The following is an 18,650-nucleotide window of genomic DNA, read 5'->3' on the forward strand; positions in this document are numbered from 1 at the left end:
AAAGAGGAAAACTCCCCTCTGCTCCCATCCTTGTGTCAATTAATATTTTTCCTTCGGTTTCCAACATCAAAAAAAAGGTTAACAGATAATTTATGTCATTTATGTCATTGCTGTTTGCTACGTGGAAATTGCCATTTGTGTTTAGCTGCATAATAATAGCGACTACATTCTAAAATTAATATTGAAGAACTTTGAGGTGACCTTTTGTTGTCAAAGCTACTATATTCCTATATAAACACATTCTTTCTATTACAACATTACATCAGGAAATTATATCAAATACTGTTTGATCTTAAATTCATAAAAATGACAAAACTAAAAAAAAACAATATTTTAATATCTTGGTCTTCATTTATTTGTATTGTTTTTACATATTGTACCCTCAATCCCTTGAAAGTCTTCCAATGGTTCTCTGATTCGAAACTAGAAATATCCCCAGAGTGGAGGATAGAGGGGGGAGGTGGGTGCAGTGGTGGTGGTTTCATCAATTTATGATGGGAAATTGGGAGAATACTTTGGAAATCCAGGGTCAGTATCTTCTTATGTTCGTGTCTTACTGCTTTAATTATTCAACTTGTAAATAAATCTATTATTTTTAGCCTGTAACCGTTGACCTGATGGTTTGTAAAAGAAAGGCTTTTCACAATCTTGGGACATTCCAAAACACTTTACAACAAATTAAATGCTTATTGAAGTGCAGTCCCTGTTGCAATGTTTGGCATTTTTTAGAAAACACAACAACTGTAATTAATTCAGTTTAATTAATTCAGTGTTCTCGGCACAATTAACATGAAATTCGTAATACTGAGAGTTCCATCAGAGTCCTGGAATGCTAATGGTTCTAATTTTAGTTCTTAAGATGGAACTTTATTTTGACACGGAAACAAGACAATTTGTTAAGAGAGCATCTGAACTATAACACCTGGGGTACCAGAGGTTTCAGAGGATAAGGGTGCAAGGCCATACAGATTTCTTTTTAGAAAAGGACCAGATTTGAAATTAATATGCTGGGGGAGGGGCGGGGGGGGGGGGGGGGGGGGGGCAGTTACTTTGATAGCACCAATTTCTGTATTCAATTCAATTATCAGTCCCATTTTACTACTGGTGAAAATGGGACTGATAATTGAATTGAATACAGAAATTGGTGCTATCAAAGTAACCTTTGCATAAATACATCGAGACAAGTTAGCTCTGAATAGACAGGATGTTTCCCTTTGAATGTGTAACTTTCCATTTTGAGCATGGTATTTTTAAAATCACTAGATACAATGAGAAAACTGAACTCATGATGAAAAGTTGATCCTTAACATATCTTAAATTATGTTTAGTCAAGTTTAGTTCAGCATAGTTTAAGTCTGATTAAATGTATGTGGGCAAAGGGTGCTCTTGTCTATAAAATCAGAATACACAAACATAAAATGCTGCAGGCAAAATTAATATGAAATAAAATATTGATATTGTTTCTAAAATAAAGAAAAAAATACAATTATAAAGTACTTTGTCAAATCATAATATCCCCAAATTATTGATTACTTTTCTGAAATACTTCCGTTCTTTTTGTGTAGTTAAATACAATCGGTTTGATTTGAACAAAGCAGTGTTCCATAAATAATAAATGAAACGAATAATCGGTTGATCTGCTTTTGTGTGTCTTACGAACCCTGTGGAGGAAGAGTAAACCAAAATTACCAAATTTACTGAATGACTCCCAAATGTAGACATTGCCAACAAGATTCAACGTTTTGCAGCTATTACTTAAAATGAAATAGAACTAACGCAACTTAAATATGAATTAACAGGCAAATGATACTTCAAATAAAAAGGTAAATTTCACTTTAAATGGACGATGCAACAAATGTATGTCTTTTGCAAACCTATAATTCCATATGTAGCTACACAGTTCCATAATATGCTATTCTTTATTTACCCAGGGTAGGTCAGAATCCTATACAACAATAGTTTTCACCTCTTGAGTTTCACAGGTATGATTATCGTCATCAAGGCATACTTCTGTGAACCCTGGGCGAAATTCTACCCCCCCCCCACGACGGGTGGGAGAATAGCGGGAGGGCCTTCCCGACTTTTTTGACGCTGTTTTTTTACGGCCGGCAGCGATTCTCAGCTGTTAGAAGGGCCGAAGTCCCAGCCCTTTACGACCTTTTTACGAACGGCAAACACACCTGGTCCTGCCGTTCGTAAAAACGTCGTGACAAACTCGCAAAAAATAACCATGGCACCGATTGGCACGGCACTACCACGGCCGTGCCAAGGGTGCCATGGGCCCGCGATCGGTGGGCACCGATCGCGGGCAGCGGGCCCGATGCCCGCGCACTATTTGTCCTTCCGCCGCCCCGCAGTATCAATACGTGGGGCGGCTGAGGGGCAACCCGGCCCGCGCATGCGCGGGTTTCGAGCAAAAACGCGATGACGTCACCCGCGCATGCGCGGGTGGAGTCTTCCCACCTGCGCATGCGCGGCTGACGTCATATGACGCGTCAGCCGGCGCTAACTCCGGCAAGCGGGCTTAACGATTTTCGTTAAGCCCGACTTGTCGGAGCCTCCGACGTCGGGCTGCTAGCCCCGACATGGGACCAGAATCGGTCCCCCGTCGGGAAGGGGCGCGCTGCCGTAAAACCCGCCCGGGTTTTACGGCAGTTTTACGATTTCTCCCGTTTTGGGAGAATTTCGCCCCCTCTGTCCCACGGGTCATGACAGTCCTAATGCTCTAGCTTTCTGAAATTCCTTTTCATATAACCATCCAGTGACACCCCTGTTTACAGTTTGGCCACTTTTGGGAAAACACCGAGCTATTTGCACAGCTTTTCAAGCTTTAAACTTTTATGGCCAGCTTGCATATTGCCTCCAAGATCTCTTGTCTCCTTTTATGCAAAGGATAAATTTGACTACTTCCTGAGAGTGATTTGCTTCTTCTCTTCACAAGAACGTTTTATGTTCCCCTTTTTTTCTTTGTCTTCTTTCTCTTTGTGCCTTCATTTTGCAGCTCCTCTGCTTGTAGCTCTCCTTTGTGCCTGCAGCTCTCTTTTGTGTCCGTCTGCATGACATCTGTATCTTAAATCCCTTCCTGTTGTTACTGTTTCCAGGTCAAGGGTTACCAGGTAACATGCCCTGTATTTCTTATTATTCAAGAAATGTACAATTGATCCCATTACAATCAATGGAAACTCTCAGTTGAAATGATCAATTTCAAACATTTTCAAAAATTATTACAGACTCCACAGTCATCTTATAGAAATTAAAAATTGTTTTGACTCGACTACTTCTGGGTCAAAAGTCATCACTGTGGGGTAAGTGCAAGATGATCAATATACACAGTGACCATCTTTGATTAGTGTATTGGAATTATTAACATCAACTTGAAGGGCTTTCAGCATCAAATGGAAAATGCTGGAAAACTCAACAGATAAGGCAGTATCTGTGAAGTGAAAAACAGCATTAACAATTCCAGTCTGTGACCTTTCACCGACAAACTGCCCAATCTTAAATGGGATCTATTATATTATTGGCCCTTAACAGAAATGTACCAAACACTGTGACAATGATTAGTATTTAGGTGAAGGGTACTTCATTGAAGAGCAACAGGATTTTAGGAGAGTTCTTCACACATGTGTGACCTGCTGATCAACACTATGCCAACTTCTATATCTGATGATAACTTGATGAAGTGTACCAAACCACTTAAATATCCAATGATCTGGTAATCGGTATGTTAAACTGCAATGTAATATCACAACAGTGTCTGGGAACAGAGGAAGATGTTCCTTAATGGTATATGGACATCTCTGGCTTGGCCAGCATTTATTTTTCATTCCCAATTGCCTTTGAAAAGGTGATGGTTAGTTGCCTTCATGGATTTCTGAAATCCATGTGGTGTAGGTACATCTGTAGGTAGGTGCTGTTAGGAGAGTTTGCATTAATTGGAATGGGATCAATTGTACCTTTCTTGGATAATAAGAGATACTGGACCATTTTGGGGACCCTTAACTTGGATGCCTAGAAATCCCAGGATTTTGTACCAACGACTGTGAATAAAAATAGAATCCATAGAATCCCTATTTTGCAGAGGTAGACCATTCGGCCTGTCAAGTCTTTGAAAGAGCACTCTACCTAAGCCCACTCCCCCACCCTATCCCCATAACCTTGTGTGTTAATTATGGCCAATCCACCTAACCTGCACATCTTTTCACAGTATGGGGCAACTTAGCATGGCCAATCCATCCAACCTGCAAATCTTTGGACTGTGGGCGGAAAGTGGAGCTGCCGGAGAAGACACAGACACAGGAAGGATGTACAAGCTCCACGCAGTCACCCAAGGCCGGTAACAAACCCGGGTCCCTGGTGCTGTGAGGCAGCAGTGCTAACTACTGTGCCACACTGTCAGCATGCCAGCCACACTGCCAGCATGCCAGGCTGGCAATGCCAAAGTGCCAGACAGACATTGTGCCCGTGCAAGGGATCGGGCATGGGGTGCACTGCCAGTATGGTGGGATTTGGGGGGTGCCCGAGGACCCCCGAACATGTGAGTTGTGGTGTTAGGGGATTCTGGGGTTTGCGATGGTAGTTGAGGGATTGGGGCGCCATTTGAAAATGATGTCTCGATCTCTTCCTGCATGGAGGAACTCCGCTCGCCGGAGCTCCTCAGTGCAGGATATGCGGCTAAGTGCGGCCTTGGCAGGGCATTCCCCACCGGGGGCCAAAAAGACCTAGAGTGCCATTAGATAGCGGGGTTGTTCCTGGTGCTACAAGCGGCAGGCACGACCCTGCTAATCCCGTCCAGAACAGACTCAATTTTGTTTGTTAGTTAGATTGCGCCCTTTATCTAGGAGCATTCATTTTGAAAGCTCTTAGCTATGAAATCTGCATGACATAAACAGAATGTTCAGACGATTTTTCGTCTAACACACCCCCTGATTCATCATTCACACATCTTTGTAATTAACACATACATCCAGACATCTGTGCTTTTCAAATGGTACGCATAATTTCACCTCTGAACTTCGGACTTCAAGTAGGCTAATGCACAGGTGAAAACATTTCAACGTCAACAATGTGGTACTATAGGAATCAATTTGTTTGTCAGAACAATCACCACAGACCAAATATCATTCTGATCTTCACATAGAAAGTTTTTCTCCAGCATTATGAAGCATTTTCGCTGTGAGAAATTAAGATAATCCTGATTTAATGTATCATTCATTGCATGATAAGTTTCAAATGTTAATTACAATATAACTCAAGGGAGATAATGAAGCATTTTATACCTTAAGCGTAAAATGGGCACTAAACTGATGGTGTGACCACAACGCCCATTTAAGATCAAGAGGCGTGAGACATTTTCATTAAATTGGAATTCGAGACTTGAGAATTTGAAAAATTTTGCTTTACATTTTTAGTAGTTTCATAAGCCGTTTCATATTTGTGTCTCTTTCCATCTGTGGAAGTTTAACATCAATCATGGGCAAACACCTGCGCGCAATTTTTTGGGATAGAATTAGTTGTCAAATTGGAAAATGTGGGTTGATCGGGAAGAGCCAGCATGGATTTCTAAAAGGGAAATTGTGTTGAATTAACTTTCTGGAGTTTTTTGAGAAGGTAACAGAAAGGGTCAATGATGGCAATGCTGTTGCTGGACTCAGACTTTCAGAGAAAAGTTATAGCTCGTGGAATAAAAGGGGCAGGAGCAACGTGGATAAAAAAAATTGGCTGAATAATAGGAACTGAAAAGAAATGGTCAATTAATATTTTTCATGCTGGGCTAAGGTTTGTAGTGGTGTTTTCCAGTGGTTGGTATTTAGAATCTTGCTTTTCCTGATAGAGATTAATGATCTAGATGTTGGTGTGCGGGGACAATTTCAAAGATTGTGGATGACACAAAACTTGGAAATATTGTAAACTGTGAAGACAGTGTGGAACTTCAAAAGGACAGAGACAAAATGGTGGATTGGGCAGATGGCTGGCAGATGAAGTTCAATGTAAAGAAGTGTGAGTGATGCATTTTAGGAAGAAGAATGCAGAGATGCAATTTAAAATAAGGGGTAAAGTTCTTTAAGGGGTGCAGGAGCAGAGGAACCTTGGTACATATGTGCATAGATTATTGAAGGTAGCAGGACGTGGAGAGAGTAGTCAATAAAGCTTACGGTATTCTGAGCTTTATTAATAGGGGCACAGAATACTGAGCAAGGTCGGTCAGAATGCTGCAACTTCTGAAGACACATGTTCGATCTCAGCTAGAATATTGTGTACAATTCCGGGTGCCACACTACAGAAAGTTTGTGAACTCATTGGGGTGAATGCAGAACAGGTTTACAAAAATGGTTCCCGGAATGAGAAACTTCAGTTGTGAGGATAGAGTGGGTCAGTTCTTCTTGGAGAGAAGAAGGTTGAGAGAAGATTTGACAGAGATGTTCAAAATCATGAGGGGGCTGAACAGAGTAGATAGGAGAAACTGTTCCCGCTCTAAAGGAATCAAGGATGAGAATGTACAGAATTAAAGTGATTGGAAAAAGAAGAAAACGTAATGTGAGAAAAAACATTTTCACACAACGAGTAGTTCATGTGGCCTGTGCACAGTTCTATAGACAGTTAGTGATGCGACCTCCAACCAGCTGGTGGCGTCAGACGTGACTTGAGATACCCTGCAGTTGGTAGAACGTACGAGAGGATAGTCGCACTTAGAGAAGTTCCAGGAGAATTCACTGAATTTGGTTAATAGTTATTGTCTGTATATTTATCTGTTAGACTCTTGCCCTCCCAGGGTGCGCCGATCCAGATCCTTTATCTAAACCTGTTGCCTATTTTCCTAGGATCTACTTCCCTCGGTTCCCCGCCTGTTCATATATCTGTCCAGATGCATCTTAAATGATGCTATCGTGCCTGCCTCAACCACCTCCGCTGGCAAAGCGTTCCAGGCACTTACCACCCTCTGTGTAAAAAAATTTCCACGCACTTCTCCCTTAAACTTTCCCCTCTCACCTTGAAATCGTGACCCCTTGTAATTGACACCCCCACTCTTGGAAAAGGCTTGTTGCGATCCACCCTGTCCATACCTCTCATAATTTTGTAGACCTCAATCAGGTCCCCCCTCAACCTCCTTCTTTCCAACGAAAACAATCCTAATCTACTCAACCTTTCTTCATAGCTAGCACCCTCCATACCAGGCAACATCCTGGTGAACCTCCTCTGCACCCTCTCTAAAGCATCCACATCCTTCTGGCAATGTGGCGACCAGAACTGCATGCAGTATTCCAAATGTGGCCGAATCAAAGTCCTATACAACTGTCACATGACCTGCCGACTCTTGTAATCAATACACTGTCCGATGAAGGCAAGCATGCTGTATGCCTTCTTGACCACTCTATCAACCTGCGTTGCCACCTTCAGGGTACAATGGACCTGAACTCCCAAATCTCTCTGTACATCAATTTTCCCCAGGACTCTTCCATTGACCGTATAGTCCGCTCTTGAATTGGATCTTCCAAAATGCATCACCTCACATTTGCCTGGATTGAATTCCATCTGCCATTTCTCTGCCCAACTCTCCAAGCTATCTATATTTTGCTGTATTCTCTGACAGTCCCCCTCACTATCTGCAACTCCACCAATCTTAGTATCATCTGCAAACTTGCTAATCAGACCACCTATACCTTCGTCCAGATCATTTATGTATATCACAAACAACAGTGGTCCAAGCACGGATCCCTGTGGAACACCACTAGTCACCTTTCCCCATTTTGAGACCCTCCCTTCCACCACTACTCTCCTATTGCCCAGCCAGTTCTTTATCCATCTAGCTAGTACACCCTGAACCCCATGCGACTTCACTTTTCCCATCAACCTGCCATGGGAAACTTTATCAAACGCCTTACTGAAGTCCATGTATATGACATCTACAGCCCTTCCCTCATCAATTAACTTTGTCACTTCCTCAAAGAATTCTATTTGGTTTGTAAGACGTGGCCTTCCCTGCACAAAACCATGCTGCCTATCACTGATAAGTCTATTTTCTTCCAAATGTGAATAGATCCTATCCCTCAGTATTTTCTCCAACAGTTTTCCTACCACTGACGTCAAGATCACAGGTCTATAATTCCCTGGATTATCCTTGCTACCCTTCTTAAACAAAGGGACAACATTAGCAATTCTCCAGTCCTCCGGGACCTCACTCGTGCTCAAGGATGCTGCAAAGATATCTGTTAAGGCCCCAGCTATTTTGTCCCTCGTTTCCCTCAGTAACCTGGGATAGATCCCATCTGGACCTGGAGAATTGTTCACCTTAATGCCTTTTAGAATACCCAAAACTTCCCCCTTCCTTATGCCAACTTGACCGAGAGTATTTAAACATCCATCCCTAACCTCAACATCCGTCATGCCCCTCTCCTTGGTGAATACCGATGCAAAGTACTCATTAAGAATCTCACCCATTTCCTCTGACTCCATGCATAAATTCCCTCTTTTGTCTTTGAGTGGGCCAATCCTTTTTTTAGTTACCCTCTTGCTCCTTATATACAAATAAAAGGCTTTGGAATTTTCCTGAACCCTGTTAGCCAAAGATATTTCATGACCCCTTTTAGCCCTCTTTATTGCGCGTTTGAGATTTGTCCGACTTTCCAGATATTCCTCCAAAGGTTCATCAGTTTTAAGTCGCCTAGATCTTATGTATGCTTCCTTTTTCATCTTAGCTAGTCTCACAATTCCACCCGTCATCCATGGTTCCCTAATCTTACCATTTCTATCCCTCATTTTCATAGGGACATGTCTGTCCTGCACTCTAATCAACCTTTCCTTAAAAGACTCCCACATTTCAAATGTGGATTTACCCTTAAACAGCTGCTCCCAATCCACATTCCCTAGCTCCTGCCGAATTTTGTTATACTTGGCCTTTCCCCAATTTAGCACCTTTTCTTTAGGACCACTCTCGTCTTTGTCCATGAGTATTCTAAAACTTACGGAATTGTGATCGCTGTTCCCAAAGTAATCACCGACTGAAACTTCAACCACCTGGCCGGGATCATTTCCCAAAACCAGGTTCAGTATGGCCCCTTCCCGAGTTGGCCTATTTACATACTGCTCTAAAAAACTCTCCTGGATGCTCTTTACAAATTCTGCTCCATCTACGCCTCCAACACTACATGAGTCCCATTCAATGTTGGGGAAGTTAAAACCTCCCATCACGACCACCCTATTGCTCCTACATTTTTCTATAATCTGTCTACATATTTGTACCTCTACTTCACGCTCACTTTTGGGAGGCCTGTAGTAAAGACCCAACAATGTTACTGCACTCTTCCTATTTCTTAGCTCTACCCATATTGCCTCAGTGCCCGAATCCTCCATAGTGCCCTTTGACCAGTAATGCAACTCCTCCACCCCTTTTACCTCCCTCTCTATCTCTTTAAAAAAAAAATTTTTTTATTGTACCCAATTATTTTTTCCAATTAAGGGGCAATTTAGCATGGCCAATCCACCTACTCTGCACATCTTTGGGTTGTGGGGGTGAAACCCACGCAGACACGGGGAGAATGTGCAAACTCCACACGGATAGTGACCCAGGGCCGGGATTCGAACCCGGGTCCTCAGCGCCGTAGGCAGCAATGCTAACCACTGTACCACCGTGCTGCCCTCTCCCTCTCTATTTCTCCTGAAGCATCTATACCCTGGGATATTTAGTTGCCAGTCTTGCCCTTCCCACAACCAAGTCTCAGTAATACCAATATCATCATATTCCCAGGTACTAATCGAAGCCCCAGGTTCATCTGCCTTACCTGCTACACTTCTTGTATTAAAACAAATGCACCTCAGACCATCTGTCCCTTTGCGTTCATCATCTCTTCCCTGTCTACTCTTCCCCTTAGTCACAATGAGTTTATTATCTAGTACCTTACTGGTTTTAATTGCTGCCTCTTTACTGACCTCTAACTTCCTAATCTGGTTCCCATCCCTCTGCCACATTAGTTTAAACCCTCCCCAACAGCATTAGCAAAAGCATCCCCAGGCCATTGTCGGCACTGCAGTGCCCAAATACGGGACTCTGGTGTTTTGGGGCATTATATTGTGCCCACAGTGTCTTGGCTTTCTGATATGGTATTAACATGTTAATTGCACAGGAATGCCTTAAAAGAAGCAGCCACTTTCTCATGTAGAAAAGTTATGCAATGATCTTGCGTATCATTGTTTTAAGTTCTGGAATTAGTTGTGTAAATATGTAGGTTTTGCGTTTGTTACTCATGCAGTTAAGTGTAATTCACTGGAACATGCTAGTATGCTTTACTAACTTATTCTTGTGATATTATTTGTCTTTAATTAACTTTGATTTTTTATAAGACAACATAGATCTTGTGTAGACCTTCTTAAATTTCAATTTCTCAATATCATGTGGTCACTTCAGAATGATAATGTTTGATTCCTGGAAATCATATGGTATAGTATAACAAGAATTCTTGTAAAGCATGACCTCTATTGAACCTGGAGAACTAGGAGAATCCCTGTAAAAGTCAGTCGTGCCCCTTTAAAGTGACTCCCACTTTAAAAAATACAATAAGACAATGATCATGCACTGTCTGATCGAATCAGGGTTTTGGAAGGCCATTAATCATGAGCTTGGATAGTACACCAGAAAGGTTTAAAAGACAGAAGCTGCAACAACAACATGCACTGCATAATGTGAAACCAAGGACCTGCAATGATTAGAGTGCCTGTATGTCCATCTATGAATAGAAAGATAAAGAGAAACTCAAAGTGACAGAGTGAGGAGGCCAATGTGTCTACCCGTGCCCAAGACTAAATTGGGAGGCAATGCCTTCATTGAGCCAGTAAAGTCACTGCCTAACTTTATTAATGATGTGGAAATGCCAGCGTTGGACTGGGGTGAGCACAGTAAGAAGTCTTACAACACCAGCTCCTTCCTGAGGAAGGAGCTGCACTCCGAAAGCTCGTGTTTGAATCAAACCTGTTGGACTTTAACCTGGTGTTGTAAGACTTCTTACTAACTTTATTAAGTATTATCTTTTGTTATTTTACAAATGTTTCCTGATATTATGGCAACAAATCTCATTTCCTAAATAGGACAAATTGATATTAAATGGGTGAAGACTCAAATAGTTACAGTTACAAGATCAAGAATTCTTACAGACTACACTTCAAAAGTACATTATTGACTGTAAAGAACTTTGAAATGCCTGGTGGTCAGAAAAGTGCTGACATAAATGAAAGAATTCCTTCCCTTTTCCTACTTTAATCATTGTATGTCAGGTTTGAGTGAGTGATAATTAGTGTCTAATTAAGAACAGTTTTGTGTTTGTTCATTAATTAATGCAGTTTCTTCCAGAGCTTCCACATGGTCCTGCCACTAACGACACATTCACTCTTTTGATGGTGCACTTTCGCACTATTAAGTATTTGGGTGTCATTTGAGTTCCTCCTTAACTGATTTCACTTGTATGTCTAAGGTCATGTTATAAATAGGGGGCTGGATTCTCCGATTCTGCGGCTATATACTTGAGGAGTATGCCGCACGGCATTGGGTCGGCCTCAGGACATCACCTAGGCCCCCCCCCCGCCCCCCCCCCCCCCCACCCCCCCCCCCCCCCTGATGCTCCACTCCCGATGGGCTGGTAGGCCGAGTTCCCGATGGCGTGGAACTCTTATGTTTGTTCTTTCGCCGGCTCCACGTGGCGGTTGCTACCTGTGTCAGCGCTGCCACAGTCAGGTGGGAGACGTGACGCTGCTGGGGAGGGACGGGGGTGGGATTCCGGCAAGGACTGGTGGGGGTGGTCCGGGGCTGGTGAAGGGCGTTACTTAGGTGAAGGGTGAAGGGGTCATTACTTGGCAGGCCAGCTCCGTGTGTAGCCGCCGCCATGCGCATGCCGACCACGGACCCGGACATTCTACAGCTGTTTTTGGAGTGGGAGCCGTCGCGGCTGTAAGCACCCCAATGGTCTTGGAATCAGTGCCGCTGTTGGCTTGTTTTTTCTGGCGTAAAATGCCACTGTTCCCACGCCGGTGTCAGCATTTAGTCTGGAAATTGGAAAATCCAACCCCACACCTTTCCAAACCATGCTTACAGTTTCATTAGCAGGTGGCTTTCTTAAGATGAAAAGAAGCATTGTCTGCCATTTTTACAAAAAAATCTAATTGGGTTTACAGTTGTTTTAAACTCATCAGTAAGGTCGGCACTAGACTGCCGTGCACTTCTTTACAACTATATAAGGTTATGACTTTTGAGGTATAAAAATGCTTCTAATTAAAAAAAACTCTCAGGTCCGTATTTTTCATTTCTTACACAAGTGTCCTCAGTTATGCTTGACTTATAAGGTACGAATAATAAGTACAATTTACAAAGCAAGATTTTACATATACTTAACAAGAAGCAGTGAGACCACAGAGAAATTTCCCATCTCTCAAGATTCCAGAAACTCTTGGTATTGCCAGCACAGACACTGTCCCTCTTTGTATTTGAAGCGATGTTAAACTGTCCAGAAGAGTCATACCCCAGAAGCCATGGTATCACTGTGCCAACAAAGATTACGATTTCTCAACTCTTATCCCGCAGTCTCCCATTCCTCCTTCCTTTTTTGGAGATGGTCCAAATTCATTTATTTTGGCTATATTGCAAATCATCTCAAATCACCCCACCTTTGCAACAGCCACTGATTGATGGGTCAAGTACGGGCGGCATGGTAGCACAGTGGGTAGCACTGTTGCTTCTCAGCTCCAGGGTCCCAGGTTCGAACACAGCTTGGGTCACTGTCTGTGTGGAGTCTGGACGTTTTCCCTGTGTCTGCCTGGGTTCAGGTCAGACCGGGAGGGGGTCAGGTCAGACTGGGCTCTCCGGTTTCCTCCCACAAGTCCCGAAAGACGTGGACAATTTGGACATTCTGAATTCTCCCTCCGTGTACCCGAACAGGCGCCGGAATGTGGCGACTAGGGTTTTTTCACAGGAACTTCATTGCAGTATCAATGTAAGTCTACTTGTAACAATAAAGGTTATTACTATTATTATTATTAGACTCCAAAAGTTTACATTCCATCATAAACAAATCACATGTTTTCCTCTGATACTAAACAGTCATAAATAGTTCAATTTTCTTGTCAGCATAACTCAAGCCAAGTCCCAAACTAAAGCTATTAAAATCAACAGTTGAAATCACTTCCTATCATAATATCAGAGAATATAGGTTTCCTCTTTGGTCAGATCAATTAAAGCAATGCATGGTTTGTTTAAACCTAAGGTGTAATCCTAAATTCAATAATGTTAACTGTTGAATTCAGACTTCTCAACACCTTTGGAGTCATAAATTCATTAAGCATAGCTTCTCACAAACTACGTTCCTGTTCCCCAATTACCTTGACTGTTAATCGTCCAACAGAACATCAAAACTGAACCATTTAATTTTAAAGTATGGTTGCAGAGTAAAATTAATAGTTATTACAGATTCTAAAAATTAGTAGAATTATCAAAATCTTACAACCTTTTAAAACTATTCTATTTGGCATTGCACAAATTATCGTTGTGGTTCACAGGAGTGTGAATGTTTAGGAGTTCAATAAAAACTGATTAATTCCATATTTTATAAGACACCTGCGTTCTCTTTAATAAGAAACTGCTTGAAGCACATCAAATGGACAGTCAATATAGTTGGTCAAATAAAATAATACATGGCACCTCCAAACTTTCAAACCAACCAAGGTACACTGATTTTAAAAAAGCAACAGTTTGTTAACATCTTTTGGACTGAAATCAATTTTGAACCACACACAGCATGAAGTAACTTCAGACAGAATATAGATTTGGATGCCAGTAAGTGTAGCTTTATTCTCCCTGGGCAGATAGTAATGTGGCTGCTGACCCCACATTGCTCTATCTAGGGGTAACATTCTGAGTCCTGCACTATAACTGTGTTTAATTTCTTGCATTGCTATTCTGATGTGTACCTTTGGAATGGATAGCTACCTGTACAAGTTATTTTTTAAATCCCCCTGACAAACCAGTGCATCAAATGCTTGGTGAACATTTGCTGACCCTGGTGTGTTTGATTTTTCAGACTTAGGAGCAACCTAATTAAGAATTTTGAATGAGAGTTCCAAGGTCAGGATTTTTCCAATGATTGAACCTGAAATGTTTGAACTCTTTAATAACTGGCAGCAAGGCCAAGATCGCCGATTCTCTGAATGCAAATTGGAGATATCCATTACTCCTTTTATGTCTGGTGCGAAGTGATAGATGCATCAGTCGTTTAAATACAAATGATAAAATTTATTTATTTACTTAATCAGATAATATTTACAAAGATTTAAGAGATCTGCACTGACATGTATGGTTGTTGATTACTTTAGAGAGTAACTATATCCTGGCTGCTGGTATGATCAGCGGGTAGATTTCCATTGGAGGTTAATTAGAACAGAAAGACTTTCCAGCCAAATTATCATAGTGACCTTTGACAGATGACTTCTCATAAGAAGAAGGTTAGGTGATAGGTTCTACCGTGTTTGTGATTTCTCTTCCCAAAGCAGATTTTGGTTTGCTGCATATTAAATTTGGTGCATTCTTACAGGATAATCGGGTCTACGCCTTTTGCAGTTGTGTCCTACATTCTACTGTGGTATGTGCCATCACTTAAAATGGGGAAGTTCCTTTGGTACATTTTCTTCTACAGTCTATTCCTGACTCTGCTCACAGTAAGTACCTAGATCAGTGAAATAACACTGATTGAGTTGTTAAAAGTGTAATATAACAGATTGTAGCTAGTCTGCAGGAATAATCAGCCAAAGTAACTCAAAACACACCCAAAGTGACGATTGAACCAAATGTAATGTACCTTTACTTTACCTTTACCAATTTAGAATATAGCTTACCTCGGTAGCACAGTGGTTGGCACTGTTGCCTTACAGCGCAAAGGGACCCATGTTCAATTCCAGCCTTACTGTCTGTGTGGAGTTTGCATGTTCTCCTTGTGTCTGTGTGGGTTTCCTCCGGGTGCTGCGGTTTCCTCCCACAGTCCAAAGATGTGCAGGTTAGGTGGATTGTCCATGCTAAATTGCCCTTTAGTGTCCAGGGATGTGCAGGCTAGGTTATGAAATTAGGGTAGGTGGGCAGGAGAGTGGACCTGGGTAGGTGCTCTCTCAGAGGTCTGGTGCAGACGATGGGCCAAATGACCTCCTTCTGCACAGTAGGGATTCTATAGAACATAGAACATAGAACGATACAGCGCAGTACAGGCCCTTCAGCCCTCAATGTTGCACCGACATGGAAAAAACTAAAGGCCATCTAACCTACACTATGCCCTTATCATCCATATGCTTATCCAATAAACTTTTGAATGCCCTCAATGTTGGCGAGTTCACTACTGTTGCAGGTAGGGCATTCCACGGCCTCACCACTCTTTGCGTAAAAAACCCACCTCTGACCTCTGTCCTATATCTATTACCCCTCAATTTAAGGCTATGTCCCCTCGTGCTAGCCACCTCCATCCGCGGGAGAAGGCTCTCGCTGTCCACCCTATCTAACCCTCTGATCATTTTGTATGCCTCTATTAGGTCACCTCTTAACCTTCTTCTCTCTAACGAAACAACCTCAAGTCCATCAGCCTTTCCTCATAAGATTTTCCCTCCATACCAGGCAACATCCTGGTAAATCTCCTCTGCACCTGTTCCAAAGCTTCCACGTCCTTCCTATAATGAGGCGACCAGAACTGTACACAATACTCCAAATGCGGCCATACTAGAGTTTTGTACAACTGCAACATGACCTCATGGCTCCGGAACTCAATCCCTCTACCAATAAAGGCCATCGCACCATAGGCCTTCTTCACAACCCTATCAACCTGGGTGGCAACTTTCAGGGATCTATGTACATGGACACCGAGATCCCTCTGCTCATCCACACTACCAAGAATTTTACCATTAGCCAAATATTCCTTATTCCTGTTATTCTTTCCAAAGTGAATCACCTCACACTTTTCCACATTAAACTCCATTTGCCACCTCTCAGCCCAGCTCTGCAGCTTATCTATGTCCCTCTGTAACCTGCAACATCCTTCCGCACTGTCTACAACTCCACCGACTTTAGTGTCGTCTGCAAATTTACTTACCCATCCTTCTGCGCCCTCCTCTAGGTCATTTATAAAAATGACAAACAGCAACGGCCCCAGAACAGATCCTTGTGGTACGCCACTCGTAACTGAACTCCATTCTGAACATTTCCCATCAACCACCACTCTCTGTCTTCTTTCAACTAGCCAATTTCTGATCCACATCTCTAAATCACCCTCAATCCCCAGCCTCCGTATTTTCTGCAATAGCCGACCGTGGGGAACCTTATCAAACGCTTTACTAAAATCCATATACACCACATCAACTGCTTTACCCTCGTGATTAACCCTATGATTAATTATTAATTCATCACACAATTTACAGTGCAGATGGAGGCCATTTGGCACATCGAGTCTGCACTGGCCCTTGGAGAGAGCACCCTACTTAAGCCCATGCCTTCACCCTATCCCCGTAACCCCACCAAACCTTTTTGGACATGAAGGCCATGGGCAGCCTACCTAAACTGCACATCTTTGGACTGTGGGAGGAAACCGGAGCACCCGGAGGAAACCAATGCAGGAAAGGGGAGAACATGCAGATTCCGCACAGACAGAGACCCAAGCCGGGAATCGAACCTGGGACCTTGGAGCTGTGAAGCAACTGTGCTAACCACTGTGCTACCGTGCTGCCCACTTATTTACTGATGAGACCAATATTTTGGGCCATGGTGGACAGATCAGTGCCAAAGGATTCTAGACTGATTAAACTGTTGATCTAAAGAATGTTTAATTGATTTTAATGTAGTAAATGTAAATTTTAATGTAGATAAATGTAAAGTAATATAAAATATAACAGATTACAAAAAGGTGGTTAAAACTAGTGACTTCAACTGTTCTGCTTCTAGCTGTATAAATGTATGGGTTATTTTAGCACACCACGTTCATGTGCCCTCAGAAAGTTACAGCTAGATTCTTCTGAAAGGCTATTGATTTATTCAAAAGGAAAATATTGCAGATGCTGTAAATCTGAAATAAAAACAGAAAATTCTGGAAATACGCAGCAGGTCAGGCAGAATCTGGGGGGAGAGAAACAGCTCAGAAGTGGGAAAAGTTGAAAATGTAATGGCCCTAAACTTCAGTCAGACCAGAGGGGGGATCAGGTCAGACCGGGAGGGGGGGGTCAGGTCAGACCGAGGGGGGGGTGGTCAGGTCAGACCGAGAGGGGGGGGGTCAGGTCAGACCAGGACAGGGGCTCTGGTCAGACAAGGCGGGGGCTCTGGTCAGATCGCAGGGAGGGGGGGGAGCGCGGATAAGACCAGGAGGGGGGGGCCAGGTCAGACCGAGAGGTGGGATCAGGTCAGACCGGAAGGGGGGGTCAGGTCAGACAGGGAAGGGGGTGGGTCAGGTCAGACTGGGAGGGGGGGTCAGGTCAGACCGAGGAGGGGGGCTCTGGTCAGACTGGAGGAATTTGAGGTCAGGTCAGACAGGGAGGGGGCTCTCATCAGACTGGGAGGGGGGGTCAGGTCAGACCGGGGAGGGGGGGTCAGATCAGACCGGGAGTCGGGTCAGGTGAGATAGGGTTGGGGGCTCGGGTCAGACCCGGGGGGAGGGGGGGGGGGAGTGCGGGTAAGACCGGGAGGGGAGGGTCAGACTGGGAGGGTAGGGTTAAGGTCAGACGGGAGGGTACAGACAGCGGTTCACTTGGCGGGGGGGGAGGCGGCAGACTAGAGGGAAGAGTCAAGGAAGGCAGTGACTTAGTGGTATTGCTACTGGACTAGTAATCCAGAAACACAGAGTAATTCTCTAGAGACCCAGGTTCAAATCCCGCCATCGCAGTTGGTGAAATTTGAATTCAATCCAAAAAAATCTCGAATTGAAAAGTCTAAAGATGACCATGAAACCATTGTAGATTGGTTAACAATGTCCGTTAGAGAAGGAAATCTGTCATCCTTACACGGTCTGGCCTACATGTGACTCCAGGTCCACAGCAATGTGGTTAACTCTTAAATGCCCTCAGGGATGGGCAATAAAAAAAAGTGCACTGCCCTCCAGTTCTTGACACTCCTGCGTTTGCCTGTGGCTTGTGCGTGTTTGTAAGAGAGGCAGAAAAATCTCAGTGCAAATGCCTTCGGTACCAGCGAGCTGCCATCATTGGCTGAGACACCCAGTTACTGGGATCGCGCTATGCTCAGGTTGGTGGGCTGTGTTGTGTTCTCTTACTTCTTATGTTACAGAGTGACCGGCGTGTTGAAGTGAACTTTCTGCTGGGGGTGGTGGGGGGTGAAATAATGTCTCTAATACCATTTTTAAAAGTCCAGGAGGTGGGATGAGACCCCAGATTTTAAAACAGTGTCCTCTAGTTATGGACTCACACACATGAGGGAACATTGGACAGAATTCTCCTATCCAAGATGATAAGGCGAAGTTCTCCCATTTTGAGACTAAATGCGGTAGCATGTGGCTCCAGTGGTACCTTTCCCGCTGGCAAGAATTGCAGGTCACATGCCAGATTCTGTGTTTGGAACTGTATTATTTAGGCACAGACAAGATTCCCACCTCTGCACACCCCGGGTCACCTGGCAAACCGGCAGCTGACTCGTCTGCTTG

General features: G+C 43.3%; 1 protein-coding gene across 4 annotated transcripts in view; it reads left to right on the forward strand.

The window, feature by feature from the left end:
• The window catches only part of mfsd2b (major facilitator superfamily domain containing 2B), a 159,208-nt gene that overhangs the window by 56,145 nt on the left and 84,413 nt on the right, over nucleotides 1-18,650 (forward strand). For all 4 annotated transcript variants that reach the window (XM_038800195.1, XM_038800196.1, XM_038800197.1 and 1 more), the window contains one exon: nucleotides 14,568-14,691. In XM_038800195.1, the coding sequence (XP_038656123.1) occupies nucleotides 14,568-14,691 (124 nt within the window). The remainder of the gene's footprint in view (nucleotides 1-14,567; nucleotides 14,692-18,650) is intronic.

Source organism: Scyliorhinus canicula, chromosome 6, assembly GCF_902713615.1.
Source record: "Scyliorhinus canicula chromosome 6, sScyCan1.1, whole genome shotgun sequence".
NCBI classification, from domain to species: domain Eukaryota; kingdom Metazoa; phylum Chordata; class Chondrichthyes; order Carcharhiniformes; family Scyliorhinidae; genus Scyliorhinus; species Scyliorhinus canicula.